This window comes from Fringilla coelebs (genome assembly GCF_963513975.1).
Source record: "Fringilla coelebs genome assembly, chromosome: 17".
Lineage (NCBI taxonomy): Eukaryota > Metazoa > Chordata > Aves > Passeriformes > Fringillidae > Fringilla > Fringilla coelebs.
This window is the reverse complement of record NC_140043.1, coordinates 8204651-8224116: the sequence shown is the minus strand read 5'-3', so window position 1 is coordinate 8224116 and position 19466 is coordinate 8204651. Positions and strand designations below refer to the sequence as shown.

At 42.0% G+C, this 19466-nt stretch overlaps 1 protein-coding gene across 3 annotated transcripts in view; it reads left to right on the top strand.

Annotated features, from left to right (window-relative positions):
• ARVCF (ARVCF delta catenin family member) overlaps positions 1-18422 on the top strand; it is a gene marked incomplete at its 3' end in the record, with an annotated part of 138538 nt that extends 120116 nt beyond the window's left edge. For 2 of the 3 annotated variants that reach the window (XM_084217081.1, XM_084217080.1), the window contains 7 exons: positions 533-683; positions 2032-2224; positions 3389-3500; positions 4075-4165; positions 5230-5283; positions 9872-9963; positions 11860-11961. In XM_084217081.1, coding sequence (XP_084073207.1) covers positions 533-683; positions 2032-2224; positions 3389-3500; positions 4075-4165; positions 5230-5283; positions 9872-9963; positions 11860-11961 — 795 coding nt within the window. Of the gene's footprint in view, positions 1-532; positions 684-2031; positions 2225-3388; positions 3501-4074; positions 4166-5229; positions 5284-9871; positions 9964-11859; positions 11962-13347 lie in introns of those variants that run through there. The other variant, XM_084217082.1, reaches the window with a different exon arrangement.
• Between the last annotated feature and the right edge of the window lie 1044 nt (positions 18423-19466).

The window sequence follows — 19466 nt, the reverse complement described above, 5'->3', positions numbered from 1 at the left end:
AGTTCTCACAAAGATTTGCCTGATTACTTCTAGAACTGCTCAGCAAAGTGGGACTGATAGCAGCCTGAGGTTTGGCAGGGTGGTGTTTCACAGCTGCCTGCCAGCTTATTTTAAATAATACAGGTTTGTTTGAAAAACAATCATGGAACAGAATAAAAACATGAAATTAGAGGAGGAGGAAGATAACAGAAGCTTTAGATGCTTTAGTGTTTCCTCCAAGTGACCTCTTTTTTCCTAATCCAGAGGGATGTGTTTCCACACCAAGGTGTGTACAGAACAGATGCTGGCAGATGATGCTCCTTCCTTCCCCAGAAGCTGTAGGATGAACTCATACACCCTTTCTTCCTTGGTTCTTGGTGAACTTGAATGAAGGGTTAAGGCAATGGAATAAATCAGCACGCACAACCTAACTGGTCTTTGCAGAGAAAAAATGGGTTACAGCACTGAAGGAAATGCCAGGGGCAAGGAGAGAGCAGGTATATGAACTCACAGTACTTGGTGTTGTTTCTTTTCCCTCCTGTGTCCTGATCAGTGGTCCACGTACATCCGTGCGACAGTGCGGAAGGAGAGGGGGCTGCCAGTGCTCGTGGAGCTGCTCCAGTCCGACTCGGACAAGGTTGTGAGGGCTGTGTCCATCGCCCTGAGAAACCTTTCCATGGATCGTCGCAATAAAGATCTCATAGGTATCTTCTGAACTTCTCTAACCAGCCTGGGAGCTTGGAGACCCTTGAGAGACCTGGGGGTTTGTCCCTTTTGCTGAGGATTTGTTCTCTCTGCAGTTTCCATCCATGCTATCTGGGATTGTGCTGTAGCCGCCAAGTGGCAAGCTGTCAGCTCGGAATGTATTTCCAACCCACTCAGACAAGCTGTGGCTTGAGGGAGATCTTTAACTTGGGAGAACCATTAGGTATACATTTTTTCAGGAGAGGAGTGTGTGTAGATGTGCAGAGGGCTGGATGGGTTAAAAGGTTTCTTGTCTTTTCCTTAGCTCTGGCTGTTATGGGACTTGTACTCATAGATGCTGTTCCTTAGGCCTGCCTGCTACTCAAATTAGAGTGGGAGTCTGGCCTTTGTTATGCTGAGCTAACCTGGGGAAGTGCAGGGAGCTCCAAAGTTGTACCTTTGTTTTTTTGCTTCCTCCTTCCTTTCTCATCCTTTTGCCTGTGGGTACTTGTAGAAGCTGGGCACTAAACAACTTAATAATCTTCAAGTTGGTGTTCAGCACTGCTCTAGCTCCTATCCAAAGTGGTAACCTGCCCATAAGCAGGAATCTTGAAAGAGTCAGATGAGATGAGTTTTTTTCCTCTAGATGACTTCTGTATTTAACTAAGGTATTTGTTTAAATTCTAACCTTGTCAGGCCAGGAAATACTGGTGACATGTTTAGGGCCATCATTGAAGTTGATACTGGCAAATAGCAAGGTGGGATTTTATCTTAATATGTTAGGTTCTCATTTTAATAGTTCAGAGATGTAGCCAGGCAAATGGTACTGATGGATACCTGGGAATTATAAAGTCCAGATTCCCTGTTATTTCTCAAGTTCTATACATGGAGAAGGCTAACTGCACCCAGGAGGAAACACTCTCTTACCTTTGTTGGAGAAGGTTAATAAATGCGTGGCTGCACACCTTGCCCCAGAAGGCCTGTTACGAGGCTAAGTTGAGTAAACCATGTGCATGTATTAGCATGAATACCTGGCATTAGCAGCTACTGAGTGCTTTTTTGCCTCAGGCTTTGCAAAATATGATAGATGTTAGCTGTAAAATTCTCAGTAAAAATGCCTTTTTGCTCTCCTCAATACCTTTCAGAATCCATGAGGAAGGACTTTATCTTGGCTTTATCAGCTGTCAATCACCTTGAAATAATGAATGAATGATAAATACTCTGTGAAGTTACAGTCTTGTGGTTTAAAACACATACATTATAAGGGGTTTTTTCCAACATAGCAAACACCATTGACTTTTATCATTCAGGATGGGAAGCTGAAATGATTATTAGGGCTGCCTAATGGTATCTATTCCCCTTATCTAGGTAGTTATGCCATGGGTGAGCTGGTAAGAAATTTGCCCAGCAGGCAGCAGAGATCTGCAAAGAACCTGGAAGAGGACACTGTGGTTGCAGTGTTGAATACCATCCATGAAATCATTACTGACAGCTCAGAAAATGCAAGGTCTCTGATCCAGACACAGGGCATTCAGAAGCTGGTAGCTATCAGCAAGTCAAGGTAAGTGACAGTTGAAAGCAAAATGCATAAGAACTCTTTGCAAACATGAAAATGTCACTATGAACAGCAGCTTTTGCATTTTGGAAATATTGGAGCATCCCAACCTTTCAGAGCTGTAATTTCAGCAGTTAATATAAACAAAGTAAAACCAGCCAGCACCTTTAAAAGGTACTTGATGAAAAAGGTTAATTGATGCGTCACTTCAGTCGTGTTAAGACGTGCTCTCTCCTTGTCCGAGTCATCTTAGCACCTATGTACACTTACCAGGCAGCATTTGCAATGAAACCATGATCTTTGGTTGTAGTTTGGAAGGCCTTTTTTCTGTGGCAGTGTTCCACTGCTGGAATGACAGTGATGAAATCTGTTTATTTTAAGTGAAATGGTTAATGATGTGTGGTAAGTGTTCTGGCCAAAGGGCTGCTGGTGGTGATTTAAGTGACAAATTTTCTTCCATTTAAAAACTCTGTTCTGACTGCTGTAGAGGAAACTTTGCTTTGTGTAGTTCATGTTGTTAGACACTGTAGGTGTGTTTGCTGCAGACTTCTGGGAGAGTGGCTGAAGTAGCCTTCTTGGGTTGTATTGTTACAATATAGGAGAGCCACCAAAAATCTAGGCCTGTTTTATATTATAAAAGGTGTCTGTGTACTGACTTAGTAAAGAGTAGATAAAATTTCATTTTCAATTTAAAAACAGCTTACTTTTTTTGCTGACCAACATTAATGTGTATGTAAGGTGTTTTAAACCATGGAGCAACTTCATTGAATTGTGAGGAATAGATGGACATTAGGAGGAAGGTTTGAAAAGTGGCTTAGAACATTTTTTTGATTTGGGTTTTTTTTTTTCTGAATAAATCCAGGCAGAATGGAATGTGTCTGTTCTTTGTCATGACAGCTACAAGACAAAAGTGTCACCAGGGCTTCTGACCTGACCTGACAGTGCTTGTCCAACAATACATGTGAAAACACAGAAATGTGCAAAATTCATAAGATTTCAATTTCTGTTTTTGTCAGCAAATACCTATAGATATTAAGAAGTCACTGAATGATTTAACATACATCCCATTACTTATAGGCTCAAATAATAGCTGTGTGGAGTATTAGGTATAACATACAAATAGTTAGACATTGCTTGATACTTAAACTGTCATTTTATCTTGCAAATCAGCCAGTCTCCCAGAGAAACAAAAGCAGCATCTCACATTCTTCAGATGATCTGGAGCTATAAAGAACTACGAAATGCCCTTCAGAAGGATGGGTGGAACAAGTCACACTTTCAGGTAAAGATCTTAAATAAGTTGTGGAAAAGCCTGAGTGAGATGTCCTTGCTTAGGCCAACCTTGCAGTCTGTAGATCTTTGTTTTCACTTCTGTTCTTCCAAGTGAGAGCACAGTTGGATTGTACCCTACTCATTAACACCATCCTGCATAGAGTTGCTGGCTGTGCTTTGCTGTGGTCTGTAGCTCTTTAGGTTTGGGGAGTTTGCCATCCTGTACAGCCCAAATGCCCCAATTTACTGGTGGAAGAATTAGCATGTCTTGTCTTAGTTGTGTCTCCTTTGAAATGGTCTGTACAGCAGCTTAGGGCAGTTGCCTCTGCTTGACATGCAGCCTCCTCACCTTTTCTTGTGGAAGGCTTTTGTTTCTTTCACAGGGCAACAGTGCTGCCATTGAGAAAACAGGGAGAACACCCCTCCATCAAATCTATGTGAAAATACAAAATACTCTAGTTCCATATTATCAACAGAAGGGGGGCTTAAGTGCATTCCATAATCTCTCTCTGTGCTGTTGGTTCATTGTATTGTTCGGTTTCCATGAGTAGCAATTTGGTGTTTGTGTGGTTTTTGTCTTGCAGTCTGTTTCTGCAGCTCCAAAGGGCTCCAAAGGTACTGCTGGCAGGTCTGGCTATGATGACAGCACTTTGCCTCTGGTGGATAAAAGTCAAGGTCAGTTCTTCTCTCTGTCAGTTGTCATATAGTGCTTTACTGGTTTTCTGGATTTGCTCTGACTGGGTTACAGGACAAGGGGGTAAAAATTAATTATTCATGTGTGATTTTTACCCCACAGTCTCAAAATAATCAGTCCCTATTACCTGGAGATGGATAGAATTTTTTCTTACAAAATGTACACTGCTGATACTGTTTTCTCAACTTGAATGCAGTGTTATCAGTTTAATCTTCCTGCAAGTGGGGTTGACCTTACCCCTACTCTGTACCGGAGTCTTTCCATTTTTTAAATAAATGTGCCCATTTTGGCACAGCCTCTTCCTCTACCATGCAGGACTTTTTTATTGGAGATGAGTTTATTCAAGCTCCAACTAATCCTGTCTGTGCTTTTTCATGAGGCACAGCCACACCAACACCAATTTAGCAGCAGCTTTGATTTCACCATGATTGCTGTGTTTCTGAGCCTGGCTCTGGTTGCTAAGAGCAGGATTTGCCTGGTGCACTTTCTCTGGTTTAACTGAGGTTACTGCAGAAACAACAGCCCAACACTCTCCTGCCTGTTTCCACCTTTCCCTGTCTTTGATGAAACCTGGCACATGATGGAGACAGAGGGTGATTTGGGTCAGCTTGCTGATGTGACAAGAAACTTCTTTTCTTTGTGGATTAGTTTTCTGTTGGCTCAGCAGGCTGCTGGATTGGCTGGTGTGCCATGAGAAGCTGCACCCTTGCTTATTTTCCTTCTCTTTTACTCTGGAAAGACCAAAGAGAAGCTTTGTTAATCGTGGTAGGTAGTCCAAAGCAGAACTGTGGTTTCTGTTGGAGAGAGAAAGCCCTGTATTACAGTGCCAAAGCAGAAAATACGTGGATTACATGTGGTCTCTGGAGAATTTGATTCGGACTTCCCTTTCTGAATGGATAACAGTTGAATAGTTTGGGAATTTTTTTACAATAATCTCTGCATTCTGTACTTTATCAACCTCTCTGGTTTTGTGACTAATTCAGAACTACCAGGTTTTGAGAAAAGTAAATGTACCTCAAGTTGTTCCAATGCTTCTGTTTTCTAGATAATGAGAAGTCTGGGAGTCGTGATATGATACCTATGGATGAACTTGGCCCAGGTAAATTCAGTCATAGATCAAACTCTCTGTCTGTTCCAATAGAGCACACTGTCACTCACAGGAAAGTTCAGCTATTTCTCTAGGAGATATTATTTCAGATGGATAAAGCTGACATTTAAAACAGAACATTACCTCACAAAAGATTGGTCATCGTCTTTTTTTCTTTGTATACATGTAGAGTGTCACACCAATTTCCCCCACTACTTTATGCATATATTGGAGGTACACTGACCCAGCTTTCATTCTGCACTCTGGTCCCTGAGGCAGCTGCATTCCCCATTACAGATCTGGAAGTCTCCAAGATTCTGAAAGAAAGAGTTGAAAATTTACTTCAATGTATTGCTTGTGTTTAAATCTGTTCTGCCTTTGTTTTTGTAGGTAAAACCAAAAATAGGTTATTGTCTGTGATATTCATGACTCTACTTTCCATTTACCTGCATCTAAACAAGCCTTGCTTTTCCTCTAGACTAAGAGCCACTGACTGTCAGTGATGTGCTTTGAGACTGATAAGCTCTGTAGTGTTAAACTTTTAGGGTTTTTTTTTCTTTACCAAGAAGATAGATAAAGGTGCTGTGTGATCTCTTGAGAATTTGCACCTATTGAAATGCACCTATATGAATGCCTTCAGATCAAACAGTTTGGTACACTGCTATTAGTAACTGTGATTAAATAAAATAGCAAGTTAGAGCCAAGAAAAAGCCAAGCATGTTCAGAAAGTAAAAGAACAGGTATATATTACCTTTTGTATTCTTGGAAAAATGAGATGCCACCTGCCATGAATCAACTGTCCATATGTATTTTGCCTTAGGGAACACTGAAACATTTGTTCTCACGATGGAAGAAAATCTCTTCATAGAGGATTGCCTGGCAGGAATAGCTGTGTGCTGGCAGGTGCTGCAGAATGGGCAGTGCTGATTGTTTATAGTCTCAGTATTAATTGCTGCCTTATGCTCTCAGGAATTGCTGGTACAGCCCTGAGTACAAAACAAAATGCAAATTTACAGCATATGTACAGCACCAGGCAGATTCTCTGGGTCCACTGCTGTTCTCCAATCTTTTTATCACCTTTAGAAGATGAGATCTGTCAAGTTTTCCTGATTCTAGCTCTTGAGTGCTTTTTACTTCCAATATGACTATGACTTTATTCTCTTTTCAGCTGACCTCTGAAATAGCTCAACTTCATTTATTCAATTTACTATCCTTAATTCCAGGGAACTGGAATAACAACATTTCATCTCTTGTCTTCAGGCTCTTCGAAATGCATGTTTTTTATCTTATGGGCATATTAATATGAGAAGGCTGGTCTAGACTATATTTCCAGATTTTAACTTCATAGTGGACTGTTGTGTTCTGGAGTTTTTGTTCTTTTTCCATTCTGGAATGAACTGGTCCTTCTAGCCCAGTGTTCATCCCCTGCAGAGGACATACATACAGGACTGATGGTTCCAGAACATCCCCACCTGTCTGCCCCTCCTCTGTGGGCTCTTCTCACCAGTGTTTACGTTGTCCTGCTGCCTGGGCCTTTCCTGTTAACCTACATTGGCTCTGCTTCAAGATCACAAAAAGAAAAGAAAATTGCTGGTGCTGTTTCAGCTTCTTTTCTAATGCTGTAGGGGTCATCCTTCTCAACAGAGGAAATCACTTGGCTGTCATTGGTTAGGGAGGCAGAAGGATATGTTCCCCCTCAGCTAGCAGTACTAGAGCAGTCAGATGCCTGCTGTCTGGGGCAGTGGAACATCCTGGGTAGGGTGTGGATGTGCTGGGAGACAAGAAAACCGGTATTACAAGTCAGCATGGGATGATCAGGTCTGTCAGGTGTCCCCAGCTCCAGGCAGGCTGGAGAGCAGCAGTGCCACTGTCACCATGTTCCTGGGGCCCTGCCCCCGAGCTGTCTGCAGAGGCAGCAGAATGATGATCTCCAGTCTGTGCCAAGTCCTCCAAAACTCTATGTGTGCCTTAGTTAACCTGAAGGCACTCAGGCAGGAGCACTTGGGAGGTGAAATTGTTCAGACCAGAGACACAGAGTTCAAATGCCACTGTCCTCCATGCCCATCTTCAAGCATGACTTTTCCTTTCTCCGTCTCCTCTTTGATGGGTTTAGAGGTTTGATCTTTTGTAAGTTGAGAGCTGTGTGAGGACACAGATGGACTGACACTGGCAGGCATGTATTTGGTCCTGTAATTTGTGATGACTTAAAAATGTTGCTGTAGAGTGAGGGGGAGATAGAGAAGCAATAGAGACAACAACAAGCAGGGTGCTGAGAGAGAGAAGTAAACAAGCCAAGGATGGGATATTCCTCTATTGACCAAAGTAACTTTTGTCTATACAAGGGATTGTGTTAAGTCAAAATAATGTACTTATACCTTGGAGCAGCAAGATGTGTATAGATTTTTATGCCACAGAAGCAATTCTGATTTCTTCTTTAAATTAATCTGAAACATGGGAGAAGCAGTATTTCTAACTTCTTGTAGAGCCATGGTTCTCGGGGCAGTGACGTATTACTTCTCTAATGCAGCCTCTTTGAAGATATTTCTCATTTTATTTGATCAAATAATGAACTTCCTATCTCTGCTGCTGCTTATCTTGACAGAGGCATAGGACGGTGTGTGGATTTTGGACACATGACCTGTGGGTGCTAGTCTGTGTACAGGCCAGGGGCCCACAGGACAAAATGCAAAATGCGTTGGAATTCAGATGCAAAGGGCAAAGTTCTTGAGTGTTCTTTGTGGTCAGATTACTGCTGGTGCAAAAGTGGGATTTTCCTCTTGCTGATGTGTCCTGGCTAAATATGGGGGTTTTAATTTTTTTGTAGTATTAAAGATATGTTTTGCTTTTTTATTTTTTATTATTACAGTTTACTAATGACCTTGCTCCCTGGGAAGTATCACAGCTGCCATCAGCTTCACTTAGTGGCTGTTGCTTTCTGGGGGTAGTTCAAAGGTTTCCATTGTGTCTTGGCAATTCCTTTTGGAAGTATTTGTCGATCATTCATGATGATGGCACTACAAAAATGCAAAGTGATCCATTACATCCTTGTGAGTACAGTTACCATGAGATTGTAAAAAGCTACCACCCAGATGCTGCAAGTTTGATTTTCTGTTTTTCCATCACTTAATACGTACTTTTGTGAAGTATTTTGTCCTAACTGAATGATGAATCTGTAGATTAGGACATAGCCTATTCGCAGTATTCTTGCCTGTCATTTGAAAGAGAATTACTGGTCGTGCATTCTCCACAAGTGCTGGCTGGGTGGCTGGGTGCAGCTGGTTTTTTTCTTTTTTTGTTCAAAAGGAAGAGCTAAGAATGTAAGGCATCTTGATTGTCAACAAGTAATTGTAAGTTAAGTGCTGTGTAGTAAATCATGCTTTATGATCTGTGAACTACATGTATAACTCCAGAATTCTTTAGTTATTTTTGGTCAGCATGGTTAAATCATCTCTTACTGCCCTTGATGTCAAAAATACATCCTGCCTCAGGTGCTTGTTTGCTGGTCTGTGTGCACTCAGGTTTGAGGCACATAGAACACTGCAGCTTTTCTCAGTGTAACCTGGCTCTGTGTGCAGTTGTCATGTGGGCAAACAGTGCCACAAGAAGCCCACAAATAACATCACTCACTTTTCCTTAATGGCCTGTTACAGGCAAGTAACAAACTGAGAGAGAGGCATTTTGATAGTTTATGTAAAACTTTTTGTGGTATTCTAAAAACACAGTTTGTCAGGACAAGAAAACATTAATGATCCCTCAATTACACAGGGGAAAACAAAAGCCTACAGGGAGGTATAAATTTGGGTGTTGTTTACTCCAGATTACAATGCTGTCAAAGCAGAGCAGGCAAGGATCTATTTGTCATTGATAATGAGGGAAATTTGATGCATCACGAAAATAAATTAAGTTTTGCATTGTCTGACAATGATTCAAAGTAAAGGTTCTGAAATAATTACAGTCATTTCTTTATAAAACCCTCTCACAGTTTTCTTCCTTGTGTTCATCATGCTTTCATGCTGTTCCTTAGTTGTCAGGAGAAAAGGCACCAACAGGTGCTGCTTCGTAATGAAAGACAGCCCAAGCACAGCAGGGATTGCACTGAGATTTCTTCCAACTCAACAGGCCCTTTTTCTCAGTGCTCTGACAGGGACTCTTCCAAATTATTGTCATGTCCTGCTAGTAGTCAGGCTCAGGAAAAGTGGTAACAGGCTGCAGAGCATTCAGAGAATGAACACAGCCAATTAATCAGGCTGCTAAGAAAGGAACGCAGGATTTGGGCTGAATTTGGAGCTCATTAGCCACAGGGCATGAGATGACAACTTGCTGCTTTCCTTGGGCACACTAAAAAGTGCAGCAGGCTGGGATGAAAACAGTGCTGCTTGCTAATGAGTGCCAGCATCTGGCAGTGCTATAAAAAGAAGGCTTCTCTGTTTGTTTTTAGCTAGTAAAAATGAAATTTCAGAGCTGGAGCACATGAGAAGCAGGCTGCCGGCATCTTTGGGTTGTGGTGGTTTGTTTTCCTTTGCTGAAGAATTCTGCTTGCATCAGCTCTGTTTCTGCTCTTGTTTTTGCTTCATGCCTGACTGTTGTGTTTTCTCCTCAGATGGATATTCCACCATCGACCACCGAGACAAGGAGCGCAAGTACAAGACCAGTGATAACACAGGAGACGCTTCCGAGAAGGAACCTTTAAAAGTGAGCTCCTCTTATTGCTGAGTTTAGTGCCTTGGGAAGAAAGGAGTGCAGTGTCCTCAACCAGAAACACAGGGTAGTCACTCACAGGGGGCTGTATAAAGGGCCTTCTTTTGTTTCACATAAAGGCATTATTTTGTAATTAAGCACTTGGCTAACTAGAAATAAAAACAGAATGTTGCTTTCCAGTGCAGGAGCAAGTGCAGGTAGTTGCTGTACTCTTGTAAATGGATGAAGTTGTAAAGATAGGAAGTGTTTGTTGTGTTGCCCTTGTCCAGGCAGCATTCCCTGGCTCTGAGCTGTGTAACTGTGCTCAGATTTTGTTCTGACAAGTCTCTTCAGATTGTCATGCTGCTTTATTGTCTTCATCACAAGAAACAGGTGTGATCCTGTGTGTCCATGTCCAGCAGTGTGGTGACTAGTACTCATTTCTGCAGCAGTCATTCACAGTCCTGATGGTGGACCATGGCCATGGGCCAGGGAGATGGAGAGTGAAGAAGAGACATGCACAGTTATGTGTGTGTCTTCTAAATACAAATTTAGACTACTTTCTAATTAAAAATAATTCTTACTTTACAAGACTTTTTGTATTATGGGCTGTGTGCAAGTGTGGCTCAGTAGGCTCTGTGTAATTTCTGTTGCACTTCTGTACCTTTTCAGAGTAAAAAGTCTGTTAATGCTGTGTCCACCAGTTCTCCCTGGTCTTAATACAAGCTTGGGTTTTCCCCTGGGGAAGTAATTTCAAGAAGGAAAATGAGGATTCATTGAAAATAAGAGTCAGTGGTAGGAGACACTATTGCTAGTCTGCAGAAGGCTGTCCTTAATAACCTTCAGCACATTGTTGATAATACCAGAAAATCCAGGTGATTTATGTTGATAGGAAACAGTTAAACTTTAGTCAGCTGAAAGGCAAACCCACCATCATTGAACAAGGAAATAAAAAAATGGCATTTGGAGAAAAATACTTCCATAGATGGTAAACTAGGAAGACTGCACCAACTTGTCTGTTTTAACTTGCCTAGTCAGGCATTTCCTGCTGTGTTCTGCCTTTCCAAGAAGGTACACCCTGGAGAGTGGCTTCAGTCTGCCTGGACTTTTTTTAAGCTGATTACTGAAGTCCTACAGTCTGTCCCTCTCCTCCAACTGGCAAGAGATGGTCCTGCTTGAGCCAGTATCAGTCAAATAAACTTCCTAGTTCCCTCGTCACAGTTCTAGTACATTTTTGCAAGGATGCAGCAGGAATGGATGCAGTAAGTTATATAAGAATGTTGATCAATAGGAACTTGGCAAAACATGTCTTTTTAAGGAAAATAGGGTAAGCTAGGAAAATTAAGAAGTACTTGTTATTTTTTCTACTCAAAATTCATTAAAGTGGTCCAATGCAACCCTCAAAATCACATCAAGCAGCCCTAACTCCAGTGTTTGACCAAAGTGAAGCACAACCAGAGCTCAGCAAATGGCTGCTTTGCTTTTATGAGAAAGAGAGAAAAAACAATTCACCTCAACAGAGTGTGACCCATAGCCTTTGCTGCCTCTTGGTTCTGAGTACCTGGGGGTAGCCTGAATCCAGGCTATTGTGCACAGCAGTGGGATGCACAGCCCTGCCCTTACCTGGGCACAGCTGAGCAGCTGCTGCTCTTCCTCTCTGTGCTGCCAAAAAGAAATGTGGCCGTGGGGGTTGTGGCTCATGAGCTGTGTGAAAGTTCAAGGGAGGCTGGGAATCCAGGGAAGTGTGGCCTTCTGGCTGTTGCAGATGCTTTTGTCAGTATTGTGCCTTTGCTGATCTTGTTTCTTTCTCTACCACTAATTTTCCTTTGTGCTACTTTAAGCTGACTTGTTTGGTGGTTTTGTTTGATTAATCCGCTCTGTTTTGCTTTAACTCCTCACTCTGTGCTGCAGAATGACACAAATAGGAAAAACATTAACAGGAGTAACAGGGCTTCGGTGAATCTGGTGGATGCCCGTGACATTAAACCCCAGCCTGTTGACTCCTGGGTCTAATTTGCATGCATGGTAGGTCCTTTTAATGGTAATTGGGGCTAGTGAATAACTTTCTCTTGTGCATGATCTGTATAGCTGTGGGATCTCTTCAAATCTAACTGCTAACTTACAGATAGATGACAGTGCATTTGGAAGAAAAAAAAAAAGTGGTGTTTATACAATTCAGTGTATCTTTAATGAAATGCAATCAAACACCACTGTTTGATTAAAAATAACCTGTCAAATAACCAGGCAGAAAATTAATATTGTGAATGATTAGTTGTCAGCTGAAATGTGAAATATTTCTGCTGTTAGGCCATGGGAATGAATTTGAGTAGTGTGTTCCTGCTTCCAACCATTTTTCTCCCTCAATGCTCATTATAAGGATTAGCCTGAGACTTAAGAAAAAACATACCCTTGACTATTTTTGGATGTCCCCTAAGGTTCCCACGAATTACAGCAGGAAAGCTGCTGACTGTACACAAGTTACTTTGCAAGGAGAGATGATATTGGTTACACAATAAATAGTGACCCACAACTCCCACTTTTCATTTTCTTTTTTTTTATTGTGTGTCACTAAAGAAAGGTGCCTTTTTGTTGTGTTCTAGTTGTCTGCCTTTGCCTTGTGCCAAGCTCCTCAATAATGTTACCAGCCTTTCTTCGCTCCTGCCACTGCTAATCTGTGTCCTGCTGTCTTGCTCGAGTTACCCCGGTGATACCTTCTGGCACTCTGTCAGAGGATGCTGTGTTTGGAACAGCAGGTGTTGTGCCCCTGGCTATGACTAAAGGAAAATTTCAGTGACTGTCACGAAGGCACTGAGCAACTTTCCCATCAGAGTGGGCAAGACACTTTAAAGGCCCAAGTTCCAAACCATGAGCTGTCATCCACCCCCGTAATTCTACATGGAAATCCCTTTCATTAGTGGGAGAGAAAGCTCCTGTATGTTTTTGGGTGGTGGTACTGGATATTTTTTCCCCTCCTTCCTTTCAGTCTAGTAGAAATGCAAGGTGTTAGCAGATAGTTTCTGTTTCTGGTTGGAAGCACCTGCCCAGAGGAGGCTTTCAGCATTTTGAGGTGCTGTCACAGAGCAGGTCCTGGCACACTGGCCTTCCATGGCTGCTCAGCACTGTGTGATCAGCCATGGTGGCTCAGGCACAGGGCTAGCACAAATGTGCCTGTGGTGCCTGCTTCATTCCTGCACTCTGCTCTGAGCAGTGAAGCCCTACAGGTGGGGTCCTGACTTAATGAAAAATTAGGTCTGTGCTTGTTTTTCCCAGACATGCTCTTCAAGGAGCCCATGTGTTGGCATAGGTTGGTATTTTCAGTCACTGTGCTACCACAAGGTGATGGAGATCACCAAGGCCATGCTTATGACTGGTATTAATCAGTCTGACTTTATTTTGCAGGGCTAAAGTCCAACCACATTTTTTTTAATTGAGGGGGGAGAAACAAACATTGAATCGACCCAGAGGATCTCATCAGTCACCACTGCCATTCAGACTGGGAGGGCTGCAGGTCCCAGGAGGGCGTGGGGAGCGAACCCACCCGAGTGCCATCGCCCGGAGCACAATGCCTTACAGCGAGACACTCTGCTGCTTAACTCCCTGACATTCCCACCAGAAACAGCCACCGCCTCCCCCTCCCTCCCACTCCTGCAAGAAGAAAAGCAAGAAAAGAGAATCCAAGCTTCCATGTAGCTGGCTGTGTTCTTAGGTGACTCTTACGTGTGGATGGTGCCAAGTTGGAGAAGCGCACATCATGCGGCAGCTTCACAGCGAGAGAGGAACTGCGGGATATTTGAAATGATACCATAGGTGTAGCCATGAGGAGAATAGCACTTTTCTGGTTTGGGGTTCGTTGTTTTGGTTTTTGTTTTGGGGAATTTCTTTTGAACTGTGACTCTTAACATTTTTGAAGGCTTTCTGAAAAATGTTTAGGTTTTCTCTATTATTCCCACAGAAGGTGCAGGAATGTTGAGTGAGTTTATTGGATTTCAATGAAGGGAGAAAATGCAGAACAAAAACTATTAAACGCTAGTTAAATGAACTGGAGAGTGGATGACAAAATTGATGCAAGCTGTATAATCTGCTTTTAGAGTAAGCTATATCAATCACAGTGCTATATTATCATTATAATCTGGTGTACAATACTTCTGCCTTTTGAATTCTGTAATGTCTCTGTTTTTATTTCTACATATTGAAAAGCAGTTTATGGAAGGTTTCAGTGTCCCTGGTTCAGAAATATGTGCTGGGAAATGGAGTTGGCTGGCTTTTTATTTTCATGTTCTCAAAGATTGCAATAAGGAGCTTTTACATGTTAAATGTATCATTGTTGCATTGATGATGATGAACTACTTTTGCCATAGCTGTTAAGACATTGAAGGAAATAGGAGCTTTTTTGTAGGATGTCTCATTTTGAACACGCTATAAATTTGAGATAGGTCTGTCACATTTGATAGTAAATTTTTCAGTGTTGGATCCATGTTTGATTTGGGCTGATGAAAAATGCCACAAAGGGAACTGGTTTGGCATTTTAAAATCATTGTTATGGTTTCTGCGTTCCTTTGCTTTTGAGATTGCATATTTCACATGGCGTGAAAATCACCTGTGTGCAGCAGCTCTCCTCCAGGATGCCAAGGCCTGCCTTCTGTAGGGGGAATGTTTACCTCAAGAAAATGTACTCTGCAAATGTGGTATCTGGAAATGGCGGGACTAAATTATTTCAGATCACTGATTTTCTCCAGGCATTGGTCAAGGGAGGGCAGCAGATGAGAATAGGAAGCAAATTTCTCAGTATCAGCATTGAGAGGACTTTTGCTGATTTTACTTGGTTGCCATTGTTCTTTGATTGCCACATTTAGTTTTAAACAAGCTCCTAAAAACGGTGTGACTGGAAAGCACATCCTTGAGTCTAGCAAACATCATTTGCGGTTTTCAGTGCCTGCCGTTCCTTTTGTAACTAAAAAGGGGAAGTATCCAACAATGTCACCTCCCCCAAAATATTACTGTAATAGTAACCATGACATTTTTTGTAAAAAAAATTTTAAAAATTTAAAAAAAGGCAAGTACCAAGAGCTTTGTATCTTCTTGAGTATATTAAAAATTTGACATGAATACATATATATAAATAAATAAAAAAGTCTATATATCTATATATATATATATTGTTGTGCAGAGAATAGGTTAACAAAAACCATGTAAAGTAGTTTGCAGGAGAGGGAAGCATTTGTTGATTCAGGGAAAAAGACTGATGCCAGAAGCTGTCAGTGATTTGGATGATACGTGTGCTGCTTCGCACCCTCCCTTTTTGACCCTCATCTTCCACATACGTTGCAGTGTCACTTCTGGATCCTGGGGAAGGTGAAGTTGCTTGGAGCAAATCAACATAGCAAAGATTTGTTTTTTCACCTGCATGAGAGTCCTATTGGGCCAAAGATGCTCAGCGGATCAAGGGAAGCAAAGAGAGGCACCTGTGACTATCTGTGTTGGGGCAGTGTCTCTCTGTGTAGATAAAGTGTGGCAATGAAACCAGATACATCGTCTGACTGTATATTATATCAATGGTGCTCTTTTCATACTTGTTCTGCCAATACGCGGAGACCCTTTTAACCAAGCTACACAGAAGAGTTTTATATCACTTTTGGTTATGTACTTGGTGTATTCTTTTTGTATATGAAAGGATTTTTTTAAAAACGTTCAGTAATTAGCAATGGAACCTGCTTTGTAGCTAACTAGAACAGTGTAAGAGAAGGGCCATGCTGTCAGTCTGTCCCTGATCTACTTCAAATCATATATTTACCAAAGGAGTCTGAGAAAAAGTTCACTTAAAAATAAAGACCTGACTGTTGAAAGGAGTCTCTGCTAAGACTTTGTGGTTTAGTTATTGTGCAGATATTTCAAAGCCAGCAAGAAGTTAACAGAGAAAACCACAGGAGGGAGCAAGTGAAGTGACTGGGGCCAATTATGATCATGACTTCCAATCCTAGATATCCCATGGCTCTTATTGGGACACTACAGGGACACTCAGAATCTGGGTTGGAGTCTACATTCATCTGTGTCTAAAAAACACTAAGCATATTTGAGAAGCAGATTCAGACCCCATCTCATTTCTCTCAAAAGTCTTTTTTGGTATTTACACTGCACCCTGAACTGTCCCTATCAGGTTAAATGGCACTGGCTGCCCAGGTCATTGTAATGAACTGTTCTTTGTTTTCCTGGGGGTGTTACAGCAGCCAGGAAAGTTGTGAGCTGACAGCATGGTTTATTGCTGCAGAAAATCAGAGGATGGTATGTCAAGAAGTTGGATACCAAGTTGATGGGCCAAGGCTTCCCCTGGGAATCACATGTCAACTCCCTACCCTTCCCATGCCTTACATTGACAACTAATTCCCAAGTATGTAGCAATAACCCATCCTCAACATTACTGTGGGGTTTTTCTTCTTGACTAACTGTTGTTTGGATGGTGAGGAAAGAAAACAGATTGGGGGATGACTTGTATGTGAGACTATCACCTTGTATTATCAGCCCACCTGCTGAGGTCCAAAGCAGGATACCTTGAACCAGGTCTGGTGATGTAATGTCCTTTTGTCTATGGCCAGGGGCTCACTGGTGGGATGTGTGCCCACCCCTGCCCTCACCTCTCCCCTTGTTGGCACAAGTGTGACTGGCTGTTTGAGCTGTTCTGGAATGTGGGTATATGAACCCATAATTGTTGTATTTTGGCAGCAGGGACTGTATGTAAAGAAGGGAAAGTGGCAGTGTGTGTTGACTAATGCTGCAGTAGGGTCTAGGCACTGCTTTTTAGGGCTCAGGTATGTGACCTCCTCTTTTACTGTTGACTCCACTGTGAAAGCAGGAGGGAATCTGCCTGCAAAGGGCTGGGATAGAAGAGATTTCTACCTGCAGAAATTGTAGTGGGAGGGATGGTTGTGGAAGGAAGTGATGGTGTTGCAAGACTCCTGCTAAAGAAGAGGAGGAAATTTGATGGCCCAGTCAGGGCTGAGTTAACACAGGGGAGAGGGAGACTTCTGACAGCATATGATTTCTGTAGAACCTTCTTCTAGGAAGGTGGCTTGCATATCTCCCAGGCATTTTCACTGAAAAAAACACACTGCCAACTCCCCTGGAGAAGCATCAAGTAAGTGTGCAAGCAGTTGTGCTTTATGGCTTCCCAGCTCAGTCAGTGTGTCTGTGGAATCCAAGGAGGAGAGCAAAAGGCAATGTAGGACATTTTGGTTCTGTTGTGGATTTAAGTAGCAGTATAGCCAAACATACAACTCTAGGTGTGTTGTCAGCTTGAAATGCTCCCTAGGGAACAGCTTGGGCAGCCATAGGTTCCAATCTTCAGTGTCTTCTGTTCTGGCATAACTGCTGCTGATCCCAGATCTGTTCTCACATGCTCAGACCTTCTGGTTCTGAATGTGCTTCTGACAGGAAAGCAAATCTGGTCTCTGTTGCCAAGGTGCCCCTGGGGACTAGGAACTGACTTGCTGTCAGGGACACGTGAAGAAAGCCAGGGGTGGCATGTCTGGTACAGCAGTTTCCTAAGTTTGTGCCAGCTCTGAGGAGCAGTTTCAGTAATGCTTTCTAGCAGAAAAGCCTTGTGCTAGGCAAAGCAGTTTTCACTCCTAGAGCAGTTTCATGGGACTGAAGGTGGTGAGTTACCTTCTGTTACCTGCCTTAAGGTTGAGCATAGGCTCAGCTACCTGTGAGAGAGGTGCACATGTCAAACCCTCGAGTAAGCAAAGCTTCAGAAGCCAAATGGGCACATAAGAGTGGTTATAGCCTCTTCTGCTGAGCCACTGCTGGCTCAGTGAAACCTACAATGTGCCAATACTTTCAGCCAGCAGGTTTGTGCTGTTGGGGTGGAGTTTTTGAAGGTGTTTATATAGGTGTAGTTTCTTGCAAAATTTCTTTATGATGCCCCTAAAATCTGGTGTTTCCTTATCTTTGACAGAAAAAATCTCTGATTTACTGATACAGTAACTAACCTAGTGCATTTAAGGGGAAGATATTATGAGCCTTTGTTTTCTGTTTAAAGTTTGACATCAGGGTAGGATGATCTGAAGTCCAAGGTGAGGAGGAAGATAGTGCAGATACTACAAGGCCTGCCAATCTGGTTCTTACTGTTCAGAAAAAAAACAAAATAAACTAGACTAAGAAGCTTACTGGTAATTAGTAGCTAATGTGTTTGTAACTATCATGTGCCTTAAAATTTTCATGGTAGGAGAATTTAAAAAAATCAACAATGTGTTTTCTGTAATAACTGCTCAACATTCTCTCTGTAGATTAGACTGGTAGGATTTTGCATTGTATTTACACTGTACTATAAACTGAAACACTTAGAATGGTTTGATTTTACAAGTATGGAGGGGAAAAAAGGTGGATTATGCTTTTCATAAAACAAATATTACCGTGACAGAATGTATTATGATGATGATAGGATCTTTCCATAATGCAGACAAGTAGAATGCTTGTTAGAAACCAGGTATGTAGGATAACAGTTTGGTGTGTTTTCAATAAACCATGCCTGGAAAGAATACATGTGCCATTGGTTATCTTTTTGTTACATCAGGTATCTCGAATATTCTTTGGCTTTTGCAGCAGCAGTTTTCCATGGCAGGGGACTATTCCACCTTAGCTCAGGTCAATGCTCTGTGTTAACGAAAGGTCAGTGGTAATGAGAGGCAATTGAAATGCCCTATAAATGAGTAAAGCTGAACATTTTTGACTCATTGCCATATGCTGGAGTTGTAGCATGACCCTGGACTGCAGATCATGGGCATTTTTGGTTTTTTAATCTACAAGCATATTTCTGTGGGAAAGACATCTACATCACTGTTCAAGGGTCAGTATGTGTGTGAGCACAAAACTTGCTGATAGCTTTTCCATTTGGAAAGTTACTAACCTTTCTCAACTAAGTCATAAAATCTGTGTAACTTTACAAAGATTGCACATTTCTGAAATGTGTGTAAGAAAACCAAATTGTAACAATGTATGAGGTTTGGTTGACATGAGAAATTGTTACTTTGAGGATCTGCCAAATAATTTACATTTGGTACTGTGGAATGGAAGAAAATCCGGATAATGAAGAGTCACCCATGTATTTAAAGTAACAGCCAGTTACCAACAGATATTCATTCTCTTGAGGACTGTCTCATCTGTGTTTGTGAGATCAGTGACTGGCACACCTAAAAACACCATAATCACTGCCATGCCTTCATGAAGCCTGACAAAACCTGATAAATTTCCCCAGGATGTTCTGCAAGGTATTAGAAAATGGAGGTCAGGTTTTCTGAGTGAAAGGTTGATGAATCATTGCCAGTGACAGAGTTTGCCATAGGAGAGTTCCTGACTGTACCATTGACAGCACTGTAAGGTTTCATTAACATGCAAATGTTTGCAAACAGAGCTTGGAAGGTCATCTCCAGCTTACCTTCCCTCCTTATTTCAGATGTTTTAAATGCATCCCCAAGTGTTTTGTAAAATCATCTCTGGATTTGTTCTTGCAGCTGGAGGATACGGTT